General features: G+C 36.0%; 1 protein-coding gene across 1 annotated transcript; it reads right to left on the minus strand.

Moving 5' to 3' along the window:
- Positions 1-4,591: 4,591 nt before the first annotated feature.
- Positions 4,592-8,116, minus strand: LOC110092501 (alpha,alpha-trehalose-phosphate synthase [UDP-forming] 6). The gene is made up of 3 exons (XM_020817073.2): positions 5,563-8,116; positions 5,213-5,486; positions 4,592-5,124 (listed from the first exon to the last, which is right to left on the minus strand). Exons 1-3 carry the CDS (start codon positions 7,548-7,550, stop codon positions 4,789-4,791), a joined length of 2,598 nt encoding a protein of 865 aa, XP_020672732.2. The 5' UTR covers positions 7,551-8,116; the 3' UTR covers positions 4,592-4,788.
- Positions 8,117-24,462: the final 16,346 nt, after the last annotated feature.

Genomic DNA, 24,462 nt, shown 5'->3' on the forward strand with positions numbered 1-24,462 from the left:
TATTCCTAAAATTTTATTTTTAAATACTGAGTTGAAGATTTTTTATTTCTAAGAGCCTAATCAAAATCCAAGAAAAAAGTACATAAAAAACCTATAAAAATAAGCAATTTGTACCGCACAATCAATTTAAACAACCATTAAACAAATTGTTGAATAGAAAGAGCCTATGTGGCAAAATGCCACTTAATTATAATTGAGGGTTTTCTGAAAGTAAAGGTGTCTAGGTTCTACTATTAGCAACCTAGATTTTACTCCTCCTTAGTGACATAAATCTTAAAATAATGCAATTTTTTCTTTTAGTTTTTGATTTTTCTTCAACACGGTTCTTTTCTTCAGGCTCCTTGCATGTTCATCTAATAAGATATCCAAGTGAAAAGAACTCTCCAACGAATGATGTTTATTTTCTCTTTGGATCCCTACTCTTTTGAAAAAATGCCTTATTTATAATTTTTATAAATTTATTATTTACAAAATTACATTTTAAAAAGAAATTGACTCAAAACTCCTTGCATGTTAGTGAAACATTTGAATATACTTAAATAATCAAAAGCTACAATCATAATCACAATCACTTTGCTCATTTATTAGCAACCTATAGATGGACATGCCTTTAATAATTAGGGGGCTAAGCAACAAAAAATACCTGTAGAAAATCCCATTATTTTAAAATCTTGATTAATTTTAGCTCCCTTTCAATAGCTCTACATATGCATATCCATCTACAGAAAATTTGATTAGTAATAAATATCAAGATAGTCCCCAACCTAAGAAAATCTAAACTCCCATCACATATTACATCATAAATAATATGGTATAAACATCATATAACATAGACATCACATAATTCACCACATCAAACTATAATAACTAGCACTTATTCATATACAAGTCCACATCAATACACATCACAGAGAGAAAGCACATAAAAGTAATAATGATCTATCCTAAATTTAGAGTTGGTTATCCTAGCAAATCATATACGGTGTGTGTAATAGACTGTGTGACTTGGATATATTCTAAGTTTGTTATTATTTGACATTTTTAAGGGTTGAATTTGGTTTGTTAAAGGCTAAGGAAATTTTAGTTTATGTTTAAGTTTTAGTATTTTTTTATGTTTTGAGATTTAATTTAGGATAGAATTCAATTGTTGAAGGTGGTTAATGATTGGTTGTTTAAGGTATTTTGATTAGCCATTTAAAGCCCTCAATCCAATACAAGGTTGTCTTTATGAAAGGAGTCAAGCAAGGTGTATGAAAGCCTCGCATGATTAAGTATTTTATTGCTAAATGTAATGATTATTTAAGTTGAACAGTAGTTGTCTTTGTTTACGCTAGGGCTATGAAGCTTATTTCACCCTCCTTGAGGCAACACTAATAGCCTTGTAAGCCTAGATTATCCAACAAATACCTATTTATTTTAAGTTTGATTATTATAGATGACTTTTAATTAATTTAATTTATTGGTTACTAATTTATGATATTTATAATTTAATGTTAACATTCTGTCACCTCATTTATGGTGTTGTCACAACAAGCAAGACGACCAAGGTCTCCTTAGGACATGTAGCCTTACAACTCGAGATAATCTAGCCTAAAAACTTCATTGATGGAGTGTTGATTTTTAGTTAAGTATGATTCATTGATTATTGATTTAAGTTTTGTATTTTAATAACTTTATTTCATTAATTCATTCATAACGTTGTCACAAAGGCACGAGGACCTAGGGCCTCTTAGGATATGTAGCCCATAGCTCGAGATAGTCTAGCCTAAAAACATTAATTATGAAGGGAGTAATATTTATGTTTGGTTATTATTATTGTGAATTTTATTTAGTTCAGTGAGTAAAATTTTGAATTTTCCAGATTTTATTGAATTTATGAATTTTTTTAATTATTTAATAAGGGGATTTGACCAAATTATTACTTTTTATAATTTACTTTAAATTTTGGAAGTTTTTTATTTTTCAAAAATACGAAACCCAGAGATGAGTCCAATGTCTTTGAGTTTGGGTCATTTGAATTTTTTTATAATTAATTATATACAAGTTTAGCATATTTAATCTATAATCGAAATACATGTTCACCAAATCATGTACTTCAAACCTATAAAATTTAAAGTCATCAAAATCTCTCTAGGTTTTATAAATGACCCCAAAGGTAAATACATCTATAACTTTGAGAAGTCAATTTGGGATTTCTACTATTTTGACTTGGGTGAAATCACAAGCATTCTAACCCTTACAGTAATGCATACAAACCATGAAAAAAATCAAGACCTAATTCTAAGTCATGTATAAGTTATGAATTTCTAAAGTTTTGGATCAAAATTTGATCCAGAACTTTAAAATTTCAATTCACCAGAATCCAGATATCACCAAGGCCCAGAGAAATTAGGGTATGTAGGGTACTCACCCTATTATGCCATGTCCAAATTTGTGCTCAAATTGACCACTAATCTGCAAGTAATCAAGAAAATTAATTTATATTTAAAATTAAATTACTCACAATCTAGTGGTCAAAATTACTTAAAATTAATTTTAAAATAAAATTAGGCTCAAGACATTTCCAATGAGCCCAAGAATGTCAACTTTGATTGAGAAGTAGATTTTTTATGATTTTTTTTATGTTTTGTGCATTTTTGGATATTTTTGGCATTTATTTGAAATTTCAGCCAGTGGTTGGATGCATGTCGACCCCTTAGAAGCCACTTAAAAGAGTAGGCAGGGCTCAGTGGCCATCAAATCGACTTGCTTTGGAGCTAATGAATAGGATCGTCCACCCAAGCGCGGGTAGCCCACAAGAGGTGCGGGTTGAAAACCCAAGCATGACACACATTGCTTGGTTTAATTCAGGCCATCTAATTGTGTGATTGGATGGTCCAAATCAATCTAGGGATTTTAGTTGAAAATGAACTAAAATTTTAAATGTTCATAACTTTGTGTAGGATGCTCCAAATTCAACAAAATTTGAAACATAGCTTCATGGTGCCCTAATCTTTCAATCCATGAAGTTTGGAGGATCTATGCATTGAAATATTAAAGTAATTGTTTGTTGAAGTTTAAACACTAAATTATAAAATTATCTCTATCCTATGATGTTGATCTCATTTTTGTATGATGTCATCATCTTGAAATACCCAATGCTCCTGATCATCCGTTTGGTGGTTGACAATCATTCAACAGTCAACCATCCGATTTTCAATTAGCCATCAATAAATCTACATTCAATTAACCTACATATCGATCATACACTTTAATCACAGTCTACAATCACCTCTACAATCAACACCAAATCAATCAACAACCTACACTTCAATCATCTATACATTCATTTAGTCCTCAATCAATCAATCAATCAAAATCACTCATCTTCAATCACTTCAAACAATCAATCATAACTTCAAACATTCAATCATCTCCACTTACATTTAACCATATGCAATCAATCAACATTTCAACCCAGTCAGCAATTAATCAACCAGCCAATTAGGAATCAATCCTTTGTTAGTAAGAGATTTTTTAGTATAAACATATGGATACAATAAAAAATGATATTGAACATTTATGACCTTCAATTCAAAAATATGTCATTCCTAGCATACTAATTCAGAAAATTGATGGATGGTTGTTTTGAGTATGATGTGACCGATTATTGCTTAGGCTTTTAGTTTTTTTTTCTATCTTTTATATTTTAAAAGTGGTGCTTCATTTAGATAGAATTTTCTCTAGTTATGATTTTACAATGGTTAGACCCAACATCAGCAAATTAGCTCGAAATATATTTTTCCTGAATTTTAAGAGGGTGTTTTATACTGAGGATCCCCTCTAGCTAGCTATAAAATCTTGATAATCAAAACCCTATAGTGAACTAAGAGCTTAGTGTTTTTATTGAATTATAATTAAGCTCATTGATAGCATTTCTAAACCCCTTCAATTTAATTTTTTATAATTATAAAGAATAATTCTTGAGCAGCTCTAGCATATATAAGGAAATGGAGATTGTTCTTTCCTTATCAATTAGGTATTAAACATGCACTAGTTCAAAAAGATAGTTTCAACTCTGCTGTTAAAGATGCTAAAGAGAGAATAATGCAACTCTAGAGTCAAAAAGTCCAGCAAAAAAATCAAACCTCAGCAAGATTCATCTTCCCTTCAATGTTTGTCTCAACCGAAAGAAACTTCAAACTACTCAATGCATAATAGAGCCCCTGACTTGGGCTTCATTTGGGACGGCTTTCTTACTGCTTCTTAAAACAGCAGTGTTTTAGTATAAAAATTTTAATTTTTAAACTTAAACACTATTTCCAGAAGCAATAAAAAAGCAGTCCCAAACAAAGCCTTAGACTTCGTTTAGAACAGCTTTTGTATTATTTTATAAAGAAGTTTTTTAGTTTTTTTTTTTTTTTAAATAAAATTTTATACTAAAAAGCTGTTTTAGAAAGTAGCAAGATAGTTGCCCGAAATGAAGCCTTAAGCTCTAATGCGAAGTATTTCACAAAACAATACTACTCTAACTTGAGTGCTTAAGAACATATTTACACAAACCGTTATGCATATCTTCTAGTAAAGAAAACTAAAGCTTATAATCGTCACATTTCCAAGGATAACAAAGGAACATGATTGATCAATAAACCACATGTACACTTTGTTTATATGGAAAGCCAAAAACATACCTTCCTTCATGAGATAGAAACCTCACCTAACTAAACAAAGATACGAGGTGTAAAACCATGGTGTAATGCACTCAAAAGGGCAAAAAAAACCTCCAGCTTGAACATTCAACTTTGCCTTCTAGCCTGTAGGCAAGGCCAGGGAACTTTGTTCTACTGCAGAAGGAACGAAAGTTCCCAAAGATTGCTCCGACACAGAAGCTAAGCCTTGAAGCAGCCTCACAATCTCAGCAGTGTCATCTAAATAGTACTTTGCCTTGCTGGGTTTCTGACAAACAGTGCATGCAAAGACCTCAGCTGAAGGTGACAATGAAGGACCATTTACTGCGCTGGTTATCACTTCAAACATGTCTTCATCAGAGCGATCGTCGCCAATACAAAGAACAAAATCTGGAAGAAGTTCTCTCTCCCTCATGGTTGAAATCAACCTCTGAGCAACCAGGCCCTTGCTCACACCCTGACAAGGTAATTTTAGTATGAGTAACGTATATTCAAACTAGAATTTTTGTCCAAGTCATGAAGCAAAACTGGTTACTGTTACTGACCTGAGGCTTGACTTCAACTTTGTTGGAACCACTCTTCACGGAGACTGGCTCATTTGAAAGAACACTCTCAAGATGATTGAAGAGCTCCTTAGCTTGACAAGCCCCGAAATCGTGGTCGGCATCTTCGTAACACCAAACCAACGAGGTCTCCTTGTCTTCGATGAAGGAGCCATCAGTGGTCTCAGTGTAGAGCTTCATCACTGGCTCAGCGATTTGCTTCCAGCTGAAATCAGCTGCGGGAATACACTTCTGCCACTCTGCGTCTCTCTTTAGCCTGAAATAGCAAACATGAACATATTTCCTTGCTTTCATCTACATGAAAACTTAAGAAGATTCCAAATTTATCATACCTTAAGAAGTAGCTATGCTCAGCCGCAACGCCAAGATTTTCACAGGGAGAGAACCAGTCATTCAGACTGTTACGACTGCGAGCACTGACGAGAAAGACGACGTTGTTTTTGTCGCAGCAAAGGCTATTCAAAATCTCAATCGACTGTTGGCTTGGGCTTTTATCAATGGAAGCTTGAGGCATTAGAGTACCATCATAATCTAGAAGGATAGCTCTGGTTTCAGTTCTCCTGTATGCAGATACTATATACTCCAAAGAAAGCTTTTTGAAGTTTGCATTTAGAGAAACTACTCTAAATCCCAGCCCAAAACCAATTCCCCAACACCTCCTCCTTATATGATCCCTGCAGCTTCTCTCTAAATCCTGTAGAAAACTGTTTGCCCAATAGCCAACATCATGTGTACTCACATATCTATAGTGTTTCTCATGCCTTAATTGCTTTTCTGGCTCTGGCATCCGCAAAGCTGAGTCCATGGCATCTGCAACAGCATCAATATTCCATGGATTTACTCGAATAGCTCCGCTCAAAGATGGCGAGCAACCAATAAACTCTGACACAACCAAAACGCTCTTCTTCGGTGTTGAAGAGCTTAAATCCAATGCTATATCCAAGCTCTCATTTCCTTGCCGCGATATTATGTACTCATAAGGTATTAGATTCATCCCATCCCTCACTGCAGTCACTAAGCAACACTCAGCAACCACATAGTATGCCACTCTCTCATGGAACTGCAATAGTTTATCAATCATGACCACAGGCTCATAGCCCAAATACCCAAAAGTTTCATTGATCCTTTTCACCATGGCATTGCTTTCACTTTGAACTTCCTTGACATCCTTCCCTTTCCCTCTCGCTGGATTCGCAATCTGAACCAACACCACCTTCCCCCTACACTCAGGATGCTGCAATAGAAGCTGCTCAAAGGCCAGAAGCTTCAAACTGATCCCTTTGAAGATGTCCATGTCGTCGACCCCGAGCAGCATTGTCCTACCCTGACCCGAGAACTGCTTAACCAGATCTAAGACTTTCGCCTCGGTCTCAGGTAAGCACAACACTGATTTTAGTTGACCCATATGAATCCCAACAGGAAGAATTTTGATACTTACAGTCCGACCATAGTACTCCAGTCCAATATAGCCCCGTTTTGATTCATAGCTAAGCCCAAGCATCCGGCTACAACAAGATAAGAAATGGTGGGCATAATCAAATGTATGGAATCCAATCAGATCAGCATTGAGCAGAGACCTTAGAATCTCATCTCTTACAGGCAAAGACTTGTAAATCTCAGACGAGGGAAAGGGGCTATGAAGGAAAAATCCCAGCTTGACTCTATTAAACCTCTTCCTGAGAAAGGTGGGGAGTATCATAAGATGATAGTCATGAACCCAAACAAAATCATCATCTGGATTGATGACTTCAAGGATCTTATCAGCAAAAATTTTGTTAGCAGAGACGTAAGCCTGCCACAGAGAACGATCGAATCGGCCTCCAAGCTCTGCTGAGAGAGGAAGCATGTAATGGAAAAGAGGCCATAGATACTGCTTACAGAAGCCAAGATAGAATCTTGACAAGAGATCAGGTGGAATGAATGTGGGCACGCACTTGAATGTCTCGAAGAGGGTCTGAGAAACTTCATCCTGTTCAGAAAGGGGGATTTCTTCGCGGAGGCAGCCTACATAGACGAACTCCATGCTGGAGAGGTCCACTGTGGTGCCCTTGAGCTGGAGAGGAAGGGAGGTTTCGTCCCAGGTGAAGGTCCATCCGCCGCTGCCATGAAGGCGTTGAGAGCGGATAGGGAGCTGGTTGGCGACGATGATGGTGCGCTCGCGGGGTTCGGGGGAGGAGGAAAGGGAAGACGAGGCGGAATCGAGGTCAGGAACAATGCCGGAGGTAGTGACCACGCGAGGAATTCGGCGTGGGAACCATCCCAAGGAGGAGGACTCCCCTGAGGCGAGCTCAAGGAGATTGGTGTATGACCTGAACACCATTTTGGAGACAAAACTTGAACCAAAATGGATCGACCGAATCGTAAATACAGAGAAATGGGTTTCTTTTCTCTTTCTTATCAAAAACGTCACTTTTCTTCTTGCTATTTGAAGTGGAGAAATGAAGATGATAGCAGAAAAAGAAGCGGACTTGGGCTTTAATCTTCTGTTGAGACAAATTAGGAATTGACGAAAGCTGGTGGAGAAAGGCGTTGGATGAGTTTGATGAATCCCCGCAAGGAATCGACGGTGCAGAGAAAGAATTTGGTTTTGTTTACAACAAAGGCTCAGAAACAGGGAGAAGCCAAGGTCGAGCAACCCACAGGAATGAGAAAACCATGCAGAATGAGGTCCTTCCGATATGAATCTTTCTTCAAAGTACAGAAAGGATAAAGCTTTAACTTCGATATCAACTAACAGGGAAGAAAGAGATCGTTATTAAGTTCCAAGCCGCCTACCCTAAGTTGATCTGAAGAGTAGAAAGGAATTATTTTATCGGAGTTCATAGAAAGGAAGTACTTTTTCAGGAGAACTCTGCTACAAATTTATAAGCGTGCATCTTAATCCCACTAATGGAGTTTTTTCTTGTCAAACTATGATGAACATTTAACTCCACTCACTTTCCAAGAAAAAAAAGAAGAAATTCTACCGCATCATTATAGACTGCCTCTTATTTTCTGTTTAATTATTCTAAAAAAAATATTTTATACTAAATATGCTTAAAAGTTAAAAGACTCAGCGTTATAATTTTATGTGAAAAATATTTTGTTGGTATAAAATAATAAGCATTACATTTGTATAATCATATTTAATATGAAGTCAATATATATGTTTTATAATACATATAATTTGAGATATATCTTCTTAACTTTCTTTAGTTAAATAAGTCTTAAAGTATATTTATTGTAAAATTACACGTCTTGTATACTTATTGAAGTCCACTAAAAAATAAAATTGATTGAAACAAGGTTCATATTAAATTTTGAATAAATTTCAAATTGATATAAGAGTATTATATATTGGAATTCCAATGTTTGTTCTTCTATTCCTCAACCCAATGAAGGGTGAGTGATCAAAGAAGAAAGGATGGAAGCCTTAGAGATCATAAAAGGCTCCTTAGCTCTGTGTAGAGTTGATAGTTAAGGGATACGGGTGGAGCTTAAAGCTCAATAGAAAAAGAGTTGCCCTCTAACTAAAAGTGGCTTTTAGACAAGAGAAATAAGGAGAAATGTATCGAACTTTAAATTTCTCGACCTCTTTTTAGTGTATAAAAGAAGATTGGGTGAGGGAAAATGAAAATTGATGATACTACATACTTGCTGAGATAGTATTTTTCTTTTTATGCAAGCAGGGGACCCAAGGATGGATTTAAAAGAATTTGTACTAATCACAATATAAATCAAGAAAGGTGGTTGGGAATGGTCGACAACTAACACAGTAACATGCTATCATTATACGAGTATGTGATGACAACAATTCTCATAAGAACTCAAATTGTTGAGGAGCACAATGCAAATTCCATGCTAATGGCTTGATTTTTTAAGAAGGCTTTAAAGAACAATGTGAGATAGAATAAGCCATGACAAAATATAGGGTGTCAAACTAATGAATGGAGGCTAATAAAGTGAGTGCTAAGTATGCAGCTTTAATAAGATGAAGTCATGAGAAAAGACCACTATAAGAAGTCCAAGAGAATAACTCTATAATGCTAAGCCAATAGTAGAGCCTCTGAAGGCAAATGCCAAGAACGTGACTTCTATGTGATTGAGTCCCATGAAGACTATTGGAAAAGCTTTACAAAGTTAATGATTCTAAAATGGTGAGCAAACGGTAGGAAGTCAAGCAATTAAGTATCGAGAAAGGGACTTCTATGGGATTGGTGCTTAAAAGTGAATAAAAAAAGGGAAACAAAGAAGATGACTTTTGGATGTTGAGCCAATGATTGGATATTCTAAAAGCCAAAGTTAAGAAGGTGACTTCCATTGGACCAGTGCTCAGGAAGAGGTCAATTAAGTCCTCCAATCCCTGAAAAGGGGAAAAAAACACTGGGTCTAGCCCAGTTTGAATGAATCCACAATTATTTACAATCAATTACAAATGAGGCCCTTCCTTAGGGGGAAGGCCTTAGCTTGATGTACATTATATAGAGTACATTACATGGTGGGAATACAAAGAATCATTGTTGATGTGTTCGTTTGGTCGGAATGACATATTTGATGGGTGACGTAAGTTAGAAGGATCATAGTTGACAGGGGATGGAGGTCGGAAGGACCGTTGTATGATGACGAATGTTAGAAGGACATCGTTAGGTAGAAGTCTAGTAATGGACAAAATTCCAGCATTGAATAGATGTCTGATGAAAGTCCGATGTCTGACAGAAGTCCGGCATTGGGTAGAAATCTAACGACGAGCGGAGGTCTGACGTCGAGTAGAAGTCCGACGTTAGTCGGCAGCTGGGGAGAACTCCAGCATTAGATGGTATTCGGGCAAAACTCTAAAGTCACTTGGAGATCGGACATAATTCCGGCATCACTTGGAGATCAAGAGGAGTTCGGCGTCACTTGGAGATCGAGCGAAGTTTCAGCATCGCTTGGAGATCGAGGGGAGTTTTGGCGTCACTTGGGAGTCGGGCAGAACTCCTACGTCACTTCAAATTTGGGCGAAACTCCGGCGTCACTTGAAAGTCGGTCGGAACTCCGGCATCACTTGAAAGTTGGGCGGAACTCCGATGTTACTTAAAAGTTGGGCGGAACATTGGCATCACTTGAAAGTTGGACAGAACTCTAGCGGCGGTCGAGGAGGAGCTTCTTTCCTCCTTCTCTTCTTCTCTTCTCTTCTTCTTCCTTCCCCCTCCTTCGGTCCCTTCTTAAAAGAAATGAGGGGATATTTATAGTTTTCTGAGAGCGGCATAACCCGTAAATAGGAGGAAGATCAAGGGCAAATGTGGAGTGGTTTGGATGGACGGCTGATATTGAATCCCTTAATCATGGACCGTTCATCATACATTTGAAGGTCTTAATGATATTGGAATTCGACAGTCTTGAGCTCGTTGGATTTGCATCGTCAAGCCGCTCGATTCAACTATAAGCATGTCATATTTGGAAACTGTTTGGTAATCCAAATTATGGATTAAACCTTCCAAATGTGTTTCGGGTCTTTGATTTGGACCCATTTGGGCTCGGATTGAGTTGAATTTGATGTAGTTGGGTTCATATTTTTGATATGCTAAGTTCGATTATAGGTTAGCAGAAATTGGAGTTCAAATTATCCCAGATTTAATTTTTGAAGCTTCCGACCTGATTTTACCTCGAGATTAGTACCTGATCAAGATAATTTTTTAATGATTTTTTAGATATATCTTTTTAACTTTTTTAGATAAATAAGTCTTATAGTTTATTTACTGTAAAATTACACATCTTGTATTTATGAACTACTTTTTGAAGTCCACTAAAAAATAAAATTGATTGAAACATGATTCGGATTAAGTTTTGAATAAATTTCAAATTGATTTTAGAGTTTAACATATTGAAATTCCAATGTTTGCTCTTCTATTCCTCAACCCAATGAAGAGTGAGGGAAGAAGAAAGGATGGATGTCTTAGAGATCATAAAAGGCTCCTCATCCCTGTGTAGAGTTGATAGTTAAGGGATATGGGTGGAGTTTAAAGCTCAATAGAAAAAGAGTTGCCCTTAGCCTAAAAATGGCTTTTACACGAGAGAAATAAGGAGAAATGTATCAAACTTTTAATTTCTTGGCCTTTTTTCAAGTGTATAAAAGAAGATTGGGTAAGGGAAAATAAAAATCGATGATACACCATACTTGCTAAGATAATATTTTCCTTTTTATGCAAGCAGGTGACCCAAGGATGGATTTAACCGAATTTATGTTAATCACAGCCTAAATCAAGAAAGGTGGTAGGGAATGGCCAAAACCTAACATAGTAACATGCTATCATTATATGAGCATGTGATGACAACAATTCTTATAAGAACTCATTAATATTGAGGAGTTCCATGCGAATTCCATGTTAATGGTTTGATTTTTTAAGAAGACTTTCAAGAACAAGGTGAGATAGAATAGGCCATGACGAAATATAGGGTGTCAAACAAATGAATGGAGGTTAATAAAGTGAGTGCTAAGAAGGCGGCTTTAATAAGATAAAGTCATGAGAAAAGGCCACTAAAAGAAGCCCAAGAGAATAATTCTATAATGCTAAACCAATAATAGAGCCTTTGAAGGCAAATGCCAAGAATGTGACTTCTATGTGATTGAGTCCCATGAAGACTATTAGAAGAGCGTGACAAAGTTAATGATTCTAAAATGGTGAGCCAACGGTAGGAAGTCAAGCAACTGAGTATCGAGAAGGGGACTTATATGGGATTGGAGCTTAAAAAGTGGTTAAAAAGAGGGAGACCAAGAGGATGACTTTTGGATGTTGAGCCAATGATTGGAAATTCTAAAAGCCAAAGTTAAGAAGGTGACTTCCATTGGACTAGTGCTTAGGAAGAGGCCAATAAGAAAGTGGCGAAGCTATGTACTCTAGGATCTTTAGCCAATAATAAAAGTTTAGGAAGACAAAAATCAAGAAAGCCAATTTCACAATATTATGTATAAAGAAAATGATGCAAAGAAAGAGGATAAGATGATGAATCTACAATTTTGAGGTAACAATAGAAGACTAAAATATAAAATTTGAGAAAGCAGCTTCTACAAGATTAGGTTCCATGAAGAGACAACCCAAAAGGCAATAAATGCAAAAGAATCTAGGATGTTAAAATGATGATAAAATGTTGGGAAGATAAAGCTAAGAAAGTGAACCTTAAGAAAGTGAAAGCTAAGAAGGCAACTTCCATGAGATTGGGTCCCAATGAAAGGTCAACAAAAAAGGCAACTAAGCTAATGATTCAAGAATATGAGTTAATAATAGAAAGTTATGATGGTGAAAGTTGAGAAGTCAACTTCCATAGGATTGGCTTCATAAAGAAACCAAGAAGAAGAAGTTAAAGTCAATGAATCTAGAAGCTTAAGCCAACAATAGAAGGCTAAGATGGACAAAGGTGAAAAGGTACATCCATGAGATTATGCCCCAAAAAGAGGTCAATAAGAAGGCATTCAAGCTAACAATTTTATGATATTAGGTTGAATAGTAAAGTGTTATGAAGTTGAAATACATGAAGGGAACTTATATATGAATAAGTCTTAGTAAGAGACCAACTTTAAGAAAATTAAGCTAAAGACACTAAGATGTCAAACCAATGGTATGAGGCTTGAAAGGGAAATTTATAGAATCAAACATCCAAGAGAATTGGTCATAAAAATAGGTTGAGAATAAAATAACCTTGTTGATAGGTCGTTGAGTGAATGACATGAGGCTAAGAATGTGAATGCAAAGATGATGTCTCATGTAAGATTAGGTCCAATAATAAGGATGAAAAGAAGGTGACCAAACTGATGACCTTAAAAGGCCAAGTTGGTGGTAAGAGACTATAAATACAAAAGATGAAAAGGTAAATTGTATGTGACTAGGCACAAGGAAGAGGCCAACAAGAATTCATCCAAACCAATGGCTCTAGATGGACTAACTGATAGAGGAATGCTAAGTAGGTGAAAATTAATAAGGCAACTTCCATGGGATTGTATCCAAAGAAGAGGAATATTATAAGGCGGCTAAGGAAAATGACTTCAGGATGACAAATCAATAATAAGAGGCAAAGAAGTTGAAAGTTAAGAAGATGATTTCTAGAATAATATGACCCTTGAAGAGGTTGACCATAAGGTAACTAAGATTAAACTTTCGGATGTAGGTGACTTCAAAGAGTCAAGGAGATTAGATTCCCAATGTATATATTAGCTCTACATTTTCTTAATTAATACATAATATATATATATATATATATATATATAAGAAATTGAGGGGTTGATATAGGATAAATCTAACTTGATTAAGGATACATGAAGCTAAACTTGATGCATGCCAAGTAAAGTCAACAAATGAGTATTTATCAGGCTTAATGTTTGAATTAGGTCAAGTTCAAACTAACTCGACATCAATCCAAAGCGGCTTAAATGACTCAAAAAATATACACAATCTTAAAAAAACTTGAGAGTGGAATGAGAGGTAAATAATCTTATGTTATCATTGATGGTAAATTTATTTGCCACTATGAAGCAACGGTAAAGAGTTTATAGGTCATCACCTCCCATGGTACAATAGGTGGTTGTTAATGAAATTCTTACCTTAGTTTAGTTAAAGGTACATCTCATAAGATTTGAGAGTAATGAATTCTCTTGAATTCAAATAGGTAACAACAATCATGTGCAAATGTCCATTCTCTTGTTTGGAAGGCTATCTTTTCAATAGAGTAAAATTTATTACATATAGGTCCAAGTTCCCTCAAAAGGTTTATCAAGTAGACTTTACCAAAATTTTCTTACTGTACCACCTTATATCACATCCCTACAACTCTTGGTCTAGGAGATTCAACAATTTTAATGATAGCCTAAGTCACAATAAGGTAAGAATCATGTAAATTTTATCTTGGTATCATTAATAAATAAATCATAATAATAAATAAAAATATGCATGTTTCATAAATAACTTATAAAATAAGAACCATGCTATGCTTAATATAGCAAGGTCTAATTATTGTTTAACACCATTCAAAAAGTAAGCCAAATCCTTATCGAGAGGAAGTAAACACCATGAATTTGATTATTGGGGTAGAAAAAAATTTCATTTACTCTTACCATAATAGACACACACACACACACATTTTAGTATTAACCTGAGTCAAGATGAGATCATGATATAATAAGTATGTTATAAATTATTATATTTTTCGCTAAATTTGCGAGCACTAAACATATTTGGCTTATTGAGGGGCTACACAACAAACTCTTAACATGCTTTCTCTACAAATAACCATTATATGCCCTTGGATTATTTTAAAATATATCAAATTATTTGTATTTCATCTATTTAAAATTCTTATTCTTAGAGTTCATATAACTTCTATAAGTAATTGATTTATAATCCATTTATAAAGATAAATATTTCTACACAAAAATAGTAGTATATCATCCCTATTTTTAGTGACCTCAAATTTTATCTTTTTAATTTTATAAAATTGTTATTACTCTTCTATGTCTTCAATTTATGGGCAATTTGTGTCATTAGATTAATTTTAGAGAGATGAATATTTTGATCCAAAGTTTATGGAATATCATTAGAATTATTTAGTGGCTCAAAATTGTACCTTAAACATTCTTTTAATTGTTGGAAATAATACGACCTTCAGAGTTCTAATTTGTTAACTCTATTAGACTCATGATAACTTGGGATTTAAAAGTATGTTCTCAAGTTATCTTAAGAAGATTTTTTTTTTATTTCTTCCACCACATAACCACTGGTAACCCACCACTACCAATCCCTAGTCAAAACCTAGGTTACCTCACATGCAAGATTTTTATCACTTTATGGCTATAAAAGGGATTAACTTGGACAAAATGATATGGTACTAATTTCATAGAATTTAATAAATACTACTAAAACATCTCTCTTAAAATCTATAAATTAGAATTAATTATACATATTTAGGGCATCTGGATTATAAAGTCATCCATTCATGTTAGAGCTTTAGTCATCTATATTGTTAGTTCCCCTTATTTGACCAACCCCACCTTATAGATTGCATGAATTTATTGAAAAAAAAAAATATAAAGCTTTGACAACCAAATGGAGTGAAAAATGATTTTTATTTATTTTTCATCATTTCTTCTTCTTCTTCTTCCATATATCTAAATCAACCAATTTCCCCTTCTATCATCAAAAGGACTATTCTGAATCCCACTACTACTTGATGTCCAATGTAGCCCAATACCCCACCATCACTTGACAGTCATCATTTCCATAATCCAAAATTTTATTTGGTGCTTTACACCTAATATCTATCATTGCTTGACACTTATTATTGCATGGGTTCTATCATAGATTGATACCCATTATCACTTAATACTTGTCATCACTTAATGTATGCCATTATTAGCCTCCTATTATCATATGTTATATGTTATGACCCATCATTATTTGAAGCATGCTACATGATTCCCACAATTTCTCACATCAACTATCACCTGACATTCATCATTTCCTCATTGTCATCATCAATCAGTATTAGTTATTACATGGTGTCAATCATCACATGATGTCTCTCATCATTTGATACCATTATGGGTGGATGTGGAGGAATTTATATAATGTTTAAGAATAGGATTTACTTACTAAATGGTAGGTTAGGATGTTAAGAAGATTTATCAAGCTTGGGGTAAAGGGATAATAGGCTATGTCATGTGTTGTAGGTATACTTTGTTAGTTTTGATTTTTTTAGGCTTGTTTTTTTTTTTTCTCTCTCTCTATTGACAAGCACTATTATAAATAAATTTCAGATTCTATATGTTTCATATGATATATAGAAAAAAAATCATGTTAGGATTCAGTAGTCTTCTGCCTTATATTACATTCAATTGTGACTCTGTATAATATATAAATTGGATGTTATATTTTAGTATTTATGCAACCAGATCTTCGGGTCAGTCTAGCCACAATCGGACATGGTATGCATGTGTGATATCGGGCAGGGTTGTGACAAGACAATCCTTATTCACCTTTGACGGGTAATGGATCACACTTGATCAACCTTAGGTCAACCATAAGTTAAAACTTAACACCCAAAATTACCTAAATACCCTTAACCTAGGATCTATCATTCACAACTTGTAATCATAAGAGTCATCCTAAAGGCCTTGGACCCATTCTTTGGATTAACCCCTCGGGTCAAGGAGTCTAAGACAAACCCTTTAAACTAAGGTAAAAGTGGATTTGGCCAAGGTCAAAATTTAACCCAAATCAGACTTTAAACATCAAATCATTGTCATTTAGCTCTAAGTTTACATATTCTTATCTCATGCTAAGAATGCATTGACTTCGATTAACCCATATTAAAATCTCTTGACCATGGTTAACCCAAATTTATCCTAAAGCCTAAAATATTTAAAACCTAAATATAAATACTTAATTCAATTATATGGCCTTAACTTTGACTAACAGTTAAGCCCTTTAATCATGGATGTTTAACTAAAAATCCTTAAAACCTAAGGAGTAAATTCAAACCCTTAAACATTTCCATTTGTCTTTAACTTCTATTTCAAATTACTCCAATTCATCTTAGAGGCACTTGAGATTATGCCTAACCTTGGTCAAGCCCATTTAACCATGGGTGGCAAAATTATAAAAATACCCTTAAGAACACTCACCTTGGTTTCCTCTAATCAAAACCAATCCATTGGCTCAAACTTTGGACCCAAGTTACTCTAATTTGGTTTAAAGTTACTTGTCATCATGGTCAAATTATGGTAAAGCCTTTTTTACCATGATTAAAAAAAATTATAGAAATGCCCCTATGATACTCATCTTAATTTATTTAGGTGAAAACCCAAATTATAGGCTTCATCTTCAAACCCGGGTGATTCTAAATTCTATTTCATTCTAGGATTACTTGGGGGCTTGTATAATACATGGTCAAGCTCATTTGACTATGAATGGACAAATTATCAAATTGCCCCTAAGGGTATATACACATAGTAATTTTGACCAAATCCCATCAGACCTTAGTCCAAATTCAATGAAACTCAACCTAAACCTTCCTTAGACCTTTAACTTCTTAGCCAAGCCAGCATAACCTAATTAAACTAGCCCAAAAGGCAAACTGACCCAACCTAAATACATTTCATTAACAAAATTCAAGCTCGATATCTTGGATTCTTTTGTATGGCTAGTTGTTCATAGGTACCATGAAGTGATCTCCATTATCCCTTGCTCATAAGGGTGGCTAATCAACAATGTTTTGATCAAAAATCATAAATAAGGTGGTAGGGATTGATGCAAGCATATAAACCCAACCAATATGGATATTTTCCTTGGAACACTATAAGAAACCTAAAAATAATCCACTAGACTGTTCCTATTGACTCTAAAGCCTATTTTACACTAATTCCTCTAAATTGGGCAAGAAACAATTAGACTTAGCTTATAAATAACTTCAAATCTAATTAAAATTTGTTGCAGAATTTGATTGCATTTCATTCTTGTTGAGTCTAGTGAATAGGTTGTTAAACATAAGTGATTGTCCCAAGGCTAACCAAGAGGGGGTGAATTGATAATTTAAAAATTATACTTCTACTCTTGGATTTTTAGAAAACCTTTTTAATTATTAATGAAAGTTAAATTTAAAGTTTAAAAATAAACTTTTCAATCAGAGTAAACTACTTGCAATTAAATTAAATGCAAACGAAAAATAAGAAAGAACACACCAGATTTATAGTGGTTCGGTCAAATCTTGACCTACGTCCACTCCCCGGAGGCACCCTTCGAGTATTGCACTAATACCACAAAGTGACTCTCCTTTTGCCCCCAATGCAAGGTGGAGAAGCCTATACAAAATCACTTTCACCTTCCCCGGTGCGGCGGAGTAGCCGGGTTCTTTGACACCAAAGAGATCTTCTTCTAGCCAAAACTTCGCTCAAGACAACCCTTGAATCCGATGGAACTGAGGTGCAAGTTCGCCGGAGCAACCGTGTGAATATCGCCTCCACACTCCCTTGAAATCTCCTTCAAGGATCTTCTCCCTCTCAAACTCCACCCTTTCCTATCTCCCTTTCAAGTTCTCTCTTCTAGTTTTCTCCAAAAGAACGAAGACACAATGACTGTTAAAGATACACTTTGTTGTCCTTTTACACTCTCCAAGTGTCGGCAGAGAACCGGATCGATGTTGTTGAACTTCACTTGAGAGCCTTCAGAGGAGATGGGCAGAAACAAAGAAATCTTCTTCTTTAAGTAATCTTGTGAATCCTTCACAAACCCCTCACTTAATCTCTCACTCTTCACTCTTACAATTTCTCCCAAACACTCACACTCAATGATCCCTCTCAAGAGAAAACAAATCCAAAGGCACTTGTAATAGTTTCTAGGACTTCTTATATAGAAAGGACATGAAAAACCGTCCAAAAAACTGCTAATTTCAAGTTTTTCTACGCAGTGGATCGTCCCGTACGAACCTGAGTTAGTATGGATGAACTGTGCAAAAAAATTGTCCCGTACGAACCATTTGTGCATCAGTACGAACCAATTTCATCCTAGGACGAAATAGGTTCATCCTGGGACGAAAAATTTCATCCTGTACGAATAGTTATATCAAAGGTCGGTTCCGAAAACTGCAGAACGTTGCCATAAACTGCCATAGTCGGTTCCCATCGTCCTGGGATGAACTGGACTTCGTTTGGACGAAAGTTTTACAGGGAGCAACTCGTCCTAGGACGAAAATGTTTCGTCCTGGATGATCAGGACTTAGAAAAAAATTTTCAGTTCAGTTCCTATCCGTTCCATTGCTCTTACAAGGAGATATATGATCTGATCGTCCCGTACGAACAACGTTCGTCCCGTACGATCACCACAAAACTTTTTCAAGATCTCCTTTAGTGTGTGTGAATTTATTCACTCAATTACAATCACTCCCTCTCAAATTTAATTCAAATAAAAAGTACAAGCTTCAAAATTACAAAGTATTTCATGCTGAATTTGATTTGAAGTCTTCGTAGTCTGGAGTTCGATTTTCCTGAAATATTAGTACACACAAGAGCAAAAACAAATCTTCCAAAAAATGTCAGGAGATAACAACACATAAAATAATTATATTTGGAATCATCAAAACTATACAAGTTGTAAGAATGTAAAACATGCAAATACCAACTTTCCTAACAATTCTCTAGAGCCATTAAGAATAATAATATATCATCAAAAAATTATATTGATCAGACATGAATCTCGAGGCAAAAATTAAGTTAGAAACTTTAAAAATTAAATTTGAGACAATCTAAACTCCAATTTCAGCAAACTTACAATCGAACTTAATGTCAAGATTGGCCGTCCATTCAAATCACTCTTAATTTACCCCTAATTTTCCTCCATTTTTTTGGTCATGCTACTCTTAGAAAACTATAAATAAACCCCTCATTTCTAATAGAAGAGGACCCCTCAAAGAGGGGGGAAGAAGTAGGCTCAAGCAGGAAGAGAATGAAGAAAAGGAAGATAACGAAGAGACTCCTCTACCACCGCCTGACATTCACCCGGCAGCCGACGTCGAAGTTCTACGTGATCACCAACTAATGTCGAAATTAAGCAAGGAAGCAAGAAGAAAAGGAATGGAAGGAAGATACTCCTCCTTGACCACCGCCAGACTTTCATCCGGCAGCCAATTGACGCCAGAGTTTTGCCTGTCATTGGATTTCTACATTACACCAGACTTCCGCCTATCGTTAGACTTATACCTGTCACTGGACTTCTACGTGACACTAGACTTCTGCCCATTGCCAGATTTATACATGACTTTGGAATTATGCCCATCGTCGGACCTCTGCCTATTGCTAGACTTTCAACATCATCAAACTTCTATCATATTCCTTCCTTATGTCAAAATTTTGCTCGTCGTCAGACTTCCACCCATCGCCAAATTTATACCCGACACCAGACTTCTATCTGTCGTCAGACTTTTGTCGAATGTCGAACTTTTTCCCATCACCAGACTTCTACCCGACCGCCAACTAACGTCAAATTATGGCCCAGCTACAAACTAACATCAGACTTCTGCCTGATTGCCAACTGATGCAATTTTTTTTGCCCGGCCACCAACTAATATCGAACTTTTGCAACGCCACCAATTGATGTCGAACCTCCATCGCCTTCCAACTACAGTCCTTACTTTCTTTGTCGCATCTGTCGTCAGCCGACTATGATCCTTCTAACCTCGATCGCTAAACAACAATCCTTTCAACCTTCGTTGCCCATCGAATACGGTCCTTTTGACCTCTATCACTAGACAAAAGTCCTTCCAACCTCCATTACCCATCAATTATAATCCTTATGACCTTTGTCTCTAAACAATGATCCTTCCGACCTCTGTCGCCCGCCGGCTATGATCCTTCTGACCATCGCCAGACAATGATCTTTATGATCTCCATCGCCCAATAATTATGGTCCTTCCGACCAAATAAATACATTAATAGTTATTCTTCTTGTTTCCACCATGTAACACACTCTGTATGGTGTATATATATTACATAATGCCAAGACTTTCCCCCAATGAAGGACCTCATTTATAATCGACTGAAAATAATAGTTGATTCATTCAAATTGGGCTAGGCCCCATAGTTTTCCCCTTTTCATGATTTTCCCCGTAAAAATCTTGGTGTCTCTTATAAATATTACACCTTCTCTCTTATATATATATGTGTGTGTGTGTGTGTGTGCTGGATCTTCATAAAATACTAAGTTGTTAAACTTTATAATCCTCTACAGCCATAAATATTCTATGATGCAACAATTTGGTGCCGTATGTGGGAATGTCATTCCTGACAAGGGGGTAACTATTGCTCTAATCTCAAAAGATGACTCATGTCAACATCCTGATATTAGTCATTGATGCATCAATGTCATAAGAATCAGATGCAGATTGGGGGGCAACTTTGACTCTAATTATGGATAAAAAGATCCTACAATATTTTTAACATCAATATGATATTTTAAGAAAATTTCAATAAAAGCAAGGATGCTTCCAATCAATTATAAGCTTTATAAAATCCTTTGAAGGACTTTTGCTCCTTAGGGAAGGTCTTAATCTTAACCTCAAAAATACAGTAATGATCTAAAGATAAACCATTCTTCACATTTGATTCGGGATACATGCGGCACTCACCCCCTCCCAATCAAGACAAAATAGATCCCAATGGGATTTATTCGACCCTTTTCACACAGGTTAATGTCATTAAGTAGGGTTTTTACATACAACCTCGGATAAGTCATACATCATTGGTGGATTCTCTTGACAACTTCCATTTAGGTTAAAGTCATCAAGCAAAGCTCTAACATACAACCTAGAATAGGTCATACATCCTTGGTGGATTATCTTGACATCTTCCATATATGTTAACATCATCGAGTAGAGCTCTGACATACAACCTTGGATAGGTCATACATGTAATATCAAAATCTGCTCCAGGATCGTCCAGGACGATCTGGGATCGTCCTGGGACGATCAGTTGAGAATTTGCTCCAGAAATTGCCCAGATTTGCTCCAGGTGTTTTCTGTAGACATCGTCCAGGCCGATAGAGGCATCAGCCAGGCCGATTGGCACTGTTCAAAATATCGGCCGGAAAATAGTCCTGGGAACCGTCCAGGACGATCAAGCAAATTCCAAAGCCAGATCCTGGTCAGTCAGTTTGTTCATTTCCGTGCTGCGACCCGGTGCGAGCGGGATCCGTCCCGAATCGGGTCGGGTCATGACAATACATCCTCAATGGATTCTATTGACCTCTTCCATATAAGTTAACACCATTGAGTAGGGCTCTAATATACAACCTCGGATATGTGATACATCCTCGGTGTATTCTATCTACCTCTTCCATTTAGGTTAACATCATCGAGCAGGGCTCTGACATATAACCTCGGATAGGTCATACATCTTTAGTGGATTCTCTCGACCTCTTCCATATAAGTTAATGTCATCGAGCAGGGCTCTGACATAAAACATCGGATATGTTATATATTCTTTGTGGATTATCTCGACCTCTTACTCATAGGTTAATGTCATCAAGCAACGCTTTGACAAATAACCTCGAATAGGTCATACATCATTGGTGGATACTTTGAACCTCTTTCATAGAGTTCAACATCATCGAGCAATGCTCTGAGAGGATAACACTCTCTCTAAAAAATATTTCATGAAAGTAATTGATAAAGTCATCACTCATATAAAGACTTTAATAGTATAAAAAAGCCTCAAAAAATATGGGGGACAATATATCAAAGTATGTCTTAAAGATGCATAAATAATTCAGTTTCCTCTGAGGGACAAGTTCTCAAATTCTTATATAATATTAATGAAGTTACATAAATCCAACATCAGATTCAAGTGTACATTTATTATCACTAGAAGTTGAAATTAAAAAGTACATTTGCATCATCCATATAAGTAAATATCATCAACCGACAAACAACTTCAAAACGGTCATATGTCCTTGGTGGATTCAAGTGATCTCTTTGCTATTACGCATTAATGCATTTCCTATAACTTCTTCTTCTAAGAAAGATTAAATTTGATCAAATCAGGCCTCCACTCATTTGACACTATAAGTGTGTCGCCAGACTACTAACAAAGAACACTGCTTTGACCCCTTCAATTAGGGATATCTTATGTTGGCACACTTTAGTATTGATGCATATTGCCTTAGCAAAATGCCACTAGACATACAGCATCATCGGCCCTTCGTCTGATATATGTTGTATGTCCTTTATTTTATATCAACCACCATCAGCTTTTCGCTTGGCCATTATAAGCAGCACGCCCTCCTACTCTCTCCTTCAGCTCTGCACTCGGTCATTGACTGTCAACAGACTTCCACTTGATCATCCATCGTTGATGGAATTCCACTTAAACAACATCAAAATTCTTCTCGTCTACTAATAAATATTGGTTCTCCTCATGAGTATTATTGTCACCAGATCTTCTCAAATCATACTCACATGCAAGAAGCATTTTATCCCAAAACCGGACTTCTGTCCGTCACAAAACTTTCATTTGATTTCTACTCAATGTCGAACTTCCGCCCATCGCTAGACTTCTACCTGATCGCCAACTGAAGCTGAATTTTGGCCCGGCTGCCAACTAATGTCGATTTTTTTCCCGGCCACCAACTAATGCCGGACTTTTGCAAGGCCACCAATTGATGTCATATCTCTATCGCCTTCCGACTACGGCCCTTCTGACATCCGCCGTATATAGTCCTTCTAATTTTTGTCACTAGACAACGGTCTTTCCAACCTCCGTTGTCCGCCGACTACAGTTCTTCTGATCTCTATCGCTAGACAACAGTCCTTCCAATCTCCAACGCCCGCCGACTACGGTCCTTATGATCTCTATCACTAGACAACGGTCCTTCCGACCTTCGTCGTCCGTCGACTACGATCCTTTCAACCTTCGTCGCCAGACAACAGTCTTTATGACCTCCATCACCTGCTGACTTTGGTCCTTCCGACCAAACAAACACATCAACATTGATTCTTCATATTTCTATCATGTAACACTTTGTATAGTGTATATATATTACATAAGCTCATATCCCCGGATAAATTTGTTCAAAATTTTAACAATATAAAAATTTAAGATAGCTCGGTTTAGTAAGCATCGGGGTCGGTGTGGTCTACAAGCCGCTGCGTTTAGCTCCGACGTCCAAAAGTTACTATGCGAGTAAAAGATCTGCCGTCCATTAAAATCTCAACGGTAAACTCCATCAGATATCTATGCGGAAATATTTACAAAAGCTAACGTCGGCTATGCCCGTGGGAACACGTCCTATGCGACACGGCGGTGCTTACATGGCGTAGCGGGCACTACTACCTCTGTGGGAAATAGCGAGGGTTTCCCCATGCCACCACGTGGCATAGACGCTGGATCCGTGTTTGCTGTTTGGAATCTAACAGCTGATGTCTGTAAAAACAACCAAGTGTGCAGTCAACTAGGAGTTTGTGGATAAGGTTGCGAATTTTGTAATGACATAAAAATGTCTGCTATTTAAATGTGGTTGGGGACTTCACAATTTAATTTTTATTTATTTAAATGATTAAATTATTGCTGAATGTACTAAACAAGTTTTGGGGAAAACATTTTAAAAAATGTAAAATCTTCAAATTGGAATTTAATAGAGGTTGAATCATGATGATGTTGTAAATATTAAAATTATTTAAGTGATATGCTATTAAAAAATATATTTGATCAAGTAAAAATTTCAATGTTATATTTGAATTAA

This window comes from Dendrobium catenatum, unplaced genomic scaffold (genome assembly GCF_001605985.2).
Source record: "Dendrobium catenatum unplaced genomic scaffold, ASM160598v2 fragScaff_scaffold_9, whole genome shotgun sequence".
Taxonomy (NCBI): domain Eukaryota; kingdom Viridiplantae; phylum Streptophyta; class Magnoliopsida; order Asparagales; family Orchidaceae; genus Dendrobium; species Dendrobium catenatum.

Bases quoted from the DNA above. Each gene is read 5' to 3' on its own strand.
- LOC110092501 (XM_020817073.2), bottom strand. From the start codon at position 7,550: ATGGTGTTCAGGTCATACACCAATCTCCTTGAGCTCGCCTCAGGGGAG. The intron at 5,487-5,562 runs GTATGATAAATT...TTGCTATTTCAG, and splicing joins GAGCATAGCTACTTCTTAAG to GCTAAAGAGAGACGCAGAGT. The intron at 5,125-5,212 runs GTCAGTAACAGT...TTACCTTGTCAG, and splicing joins AAGTTGAAGTCAAGCCTCAG to GGTGTGAGCAAGGGCCTGGT.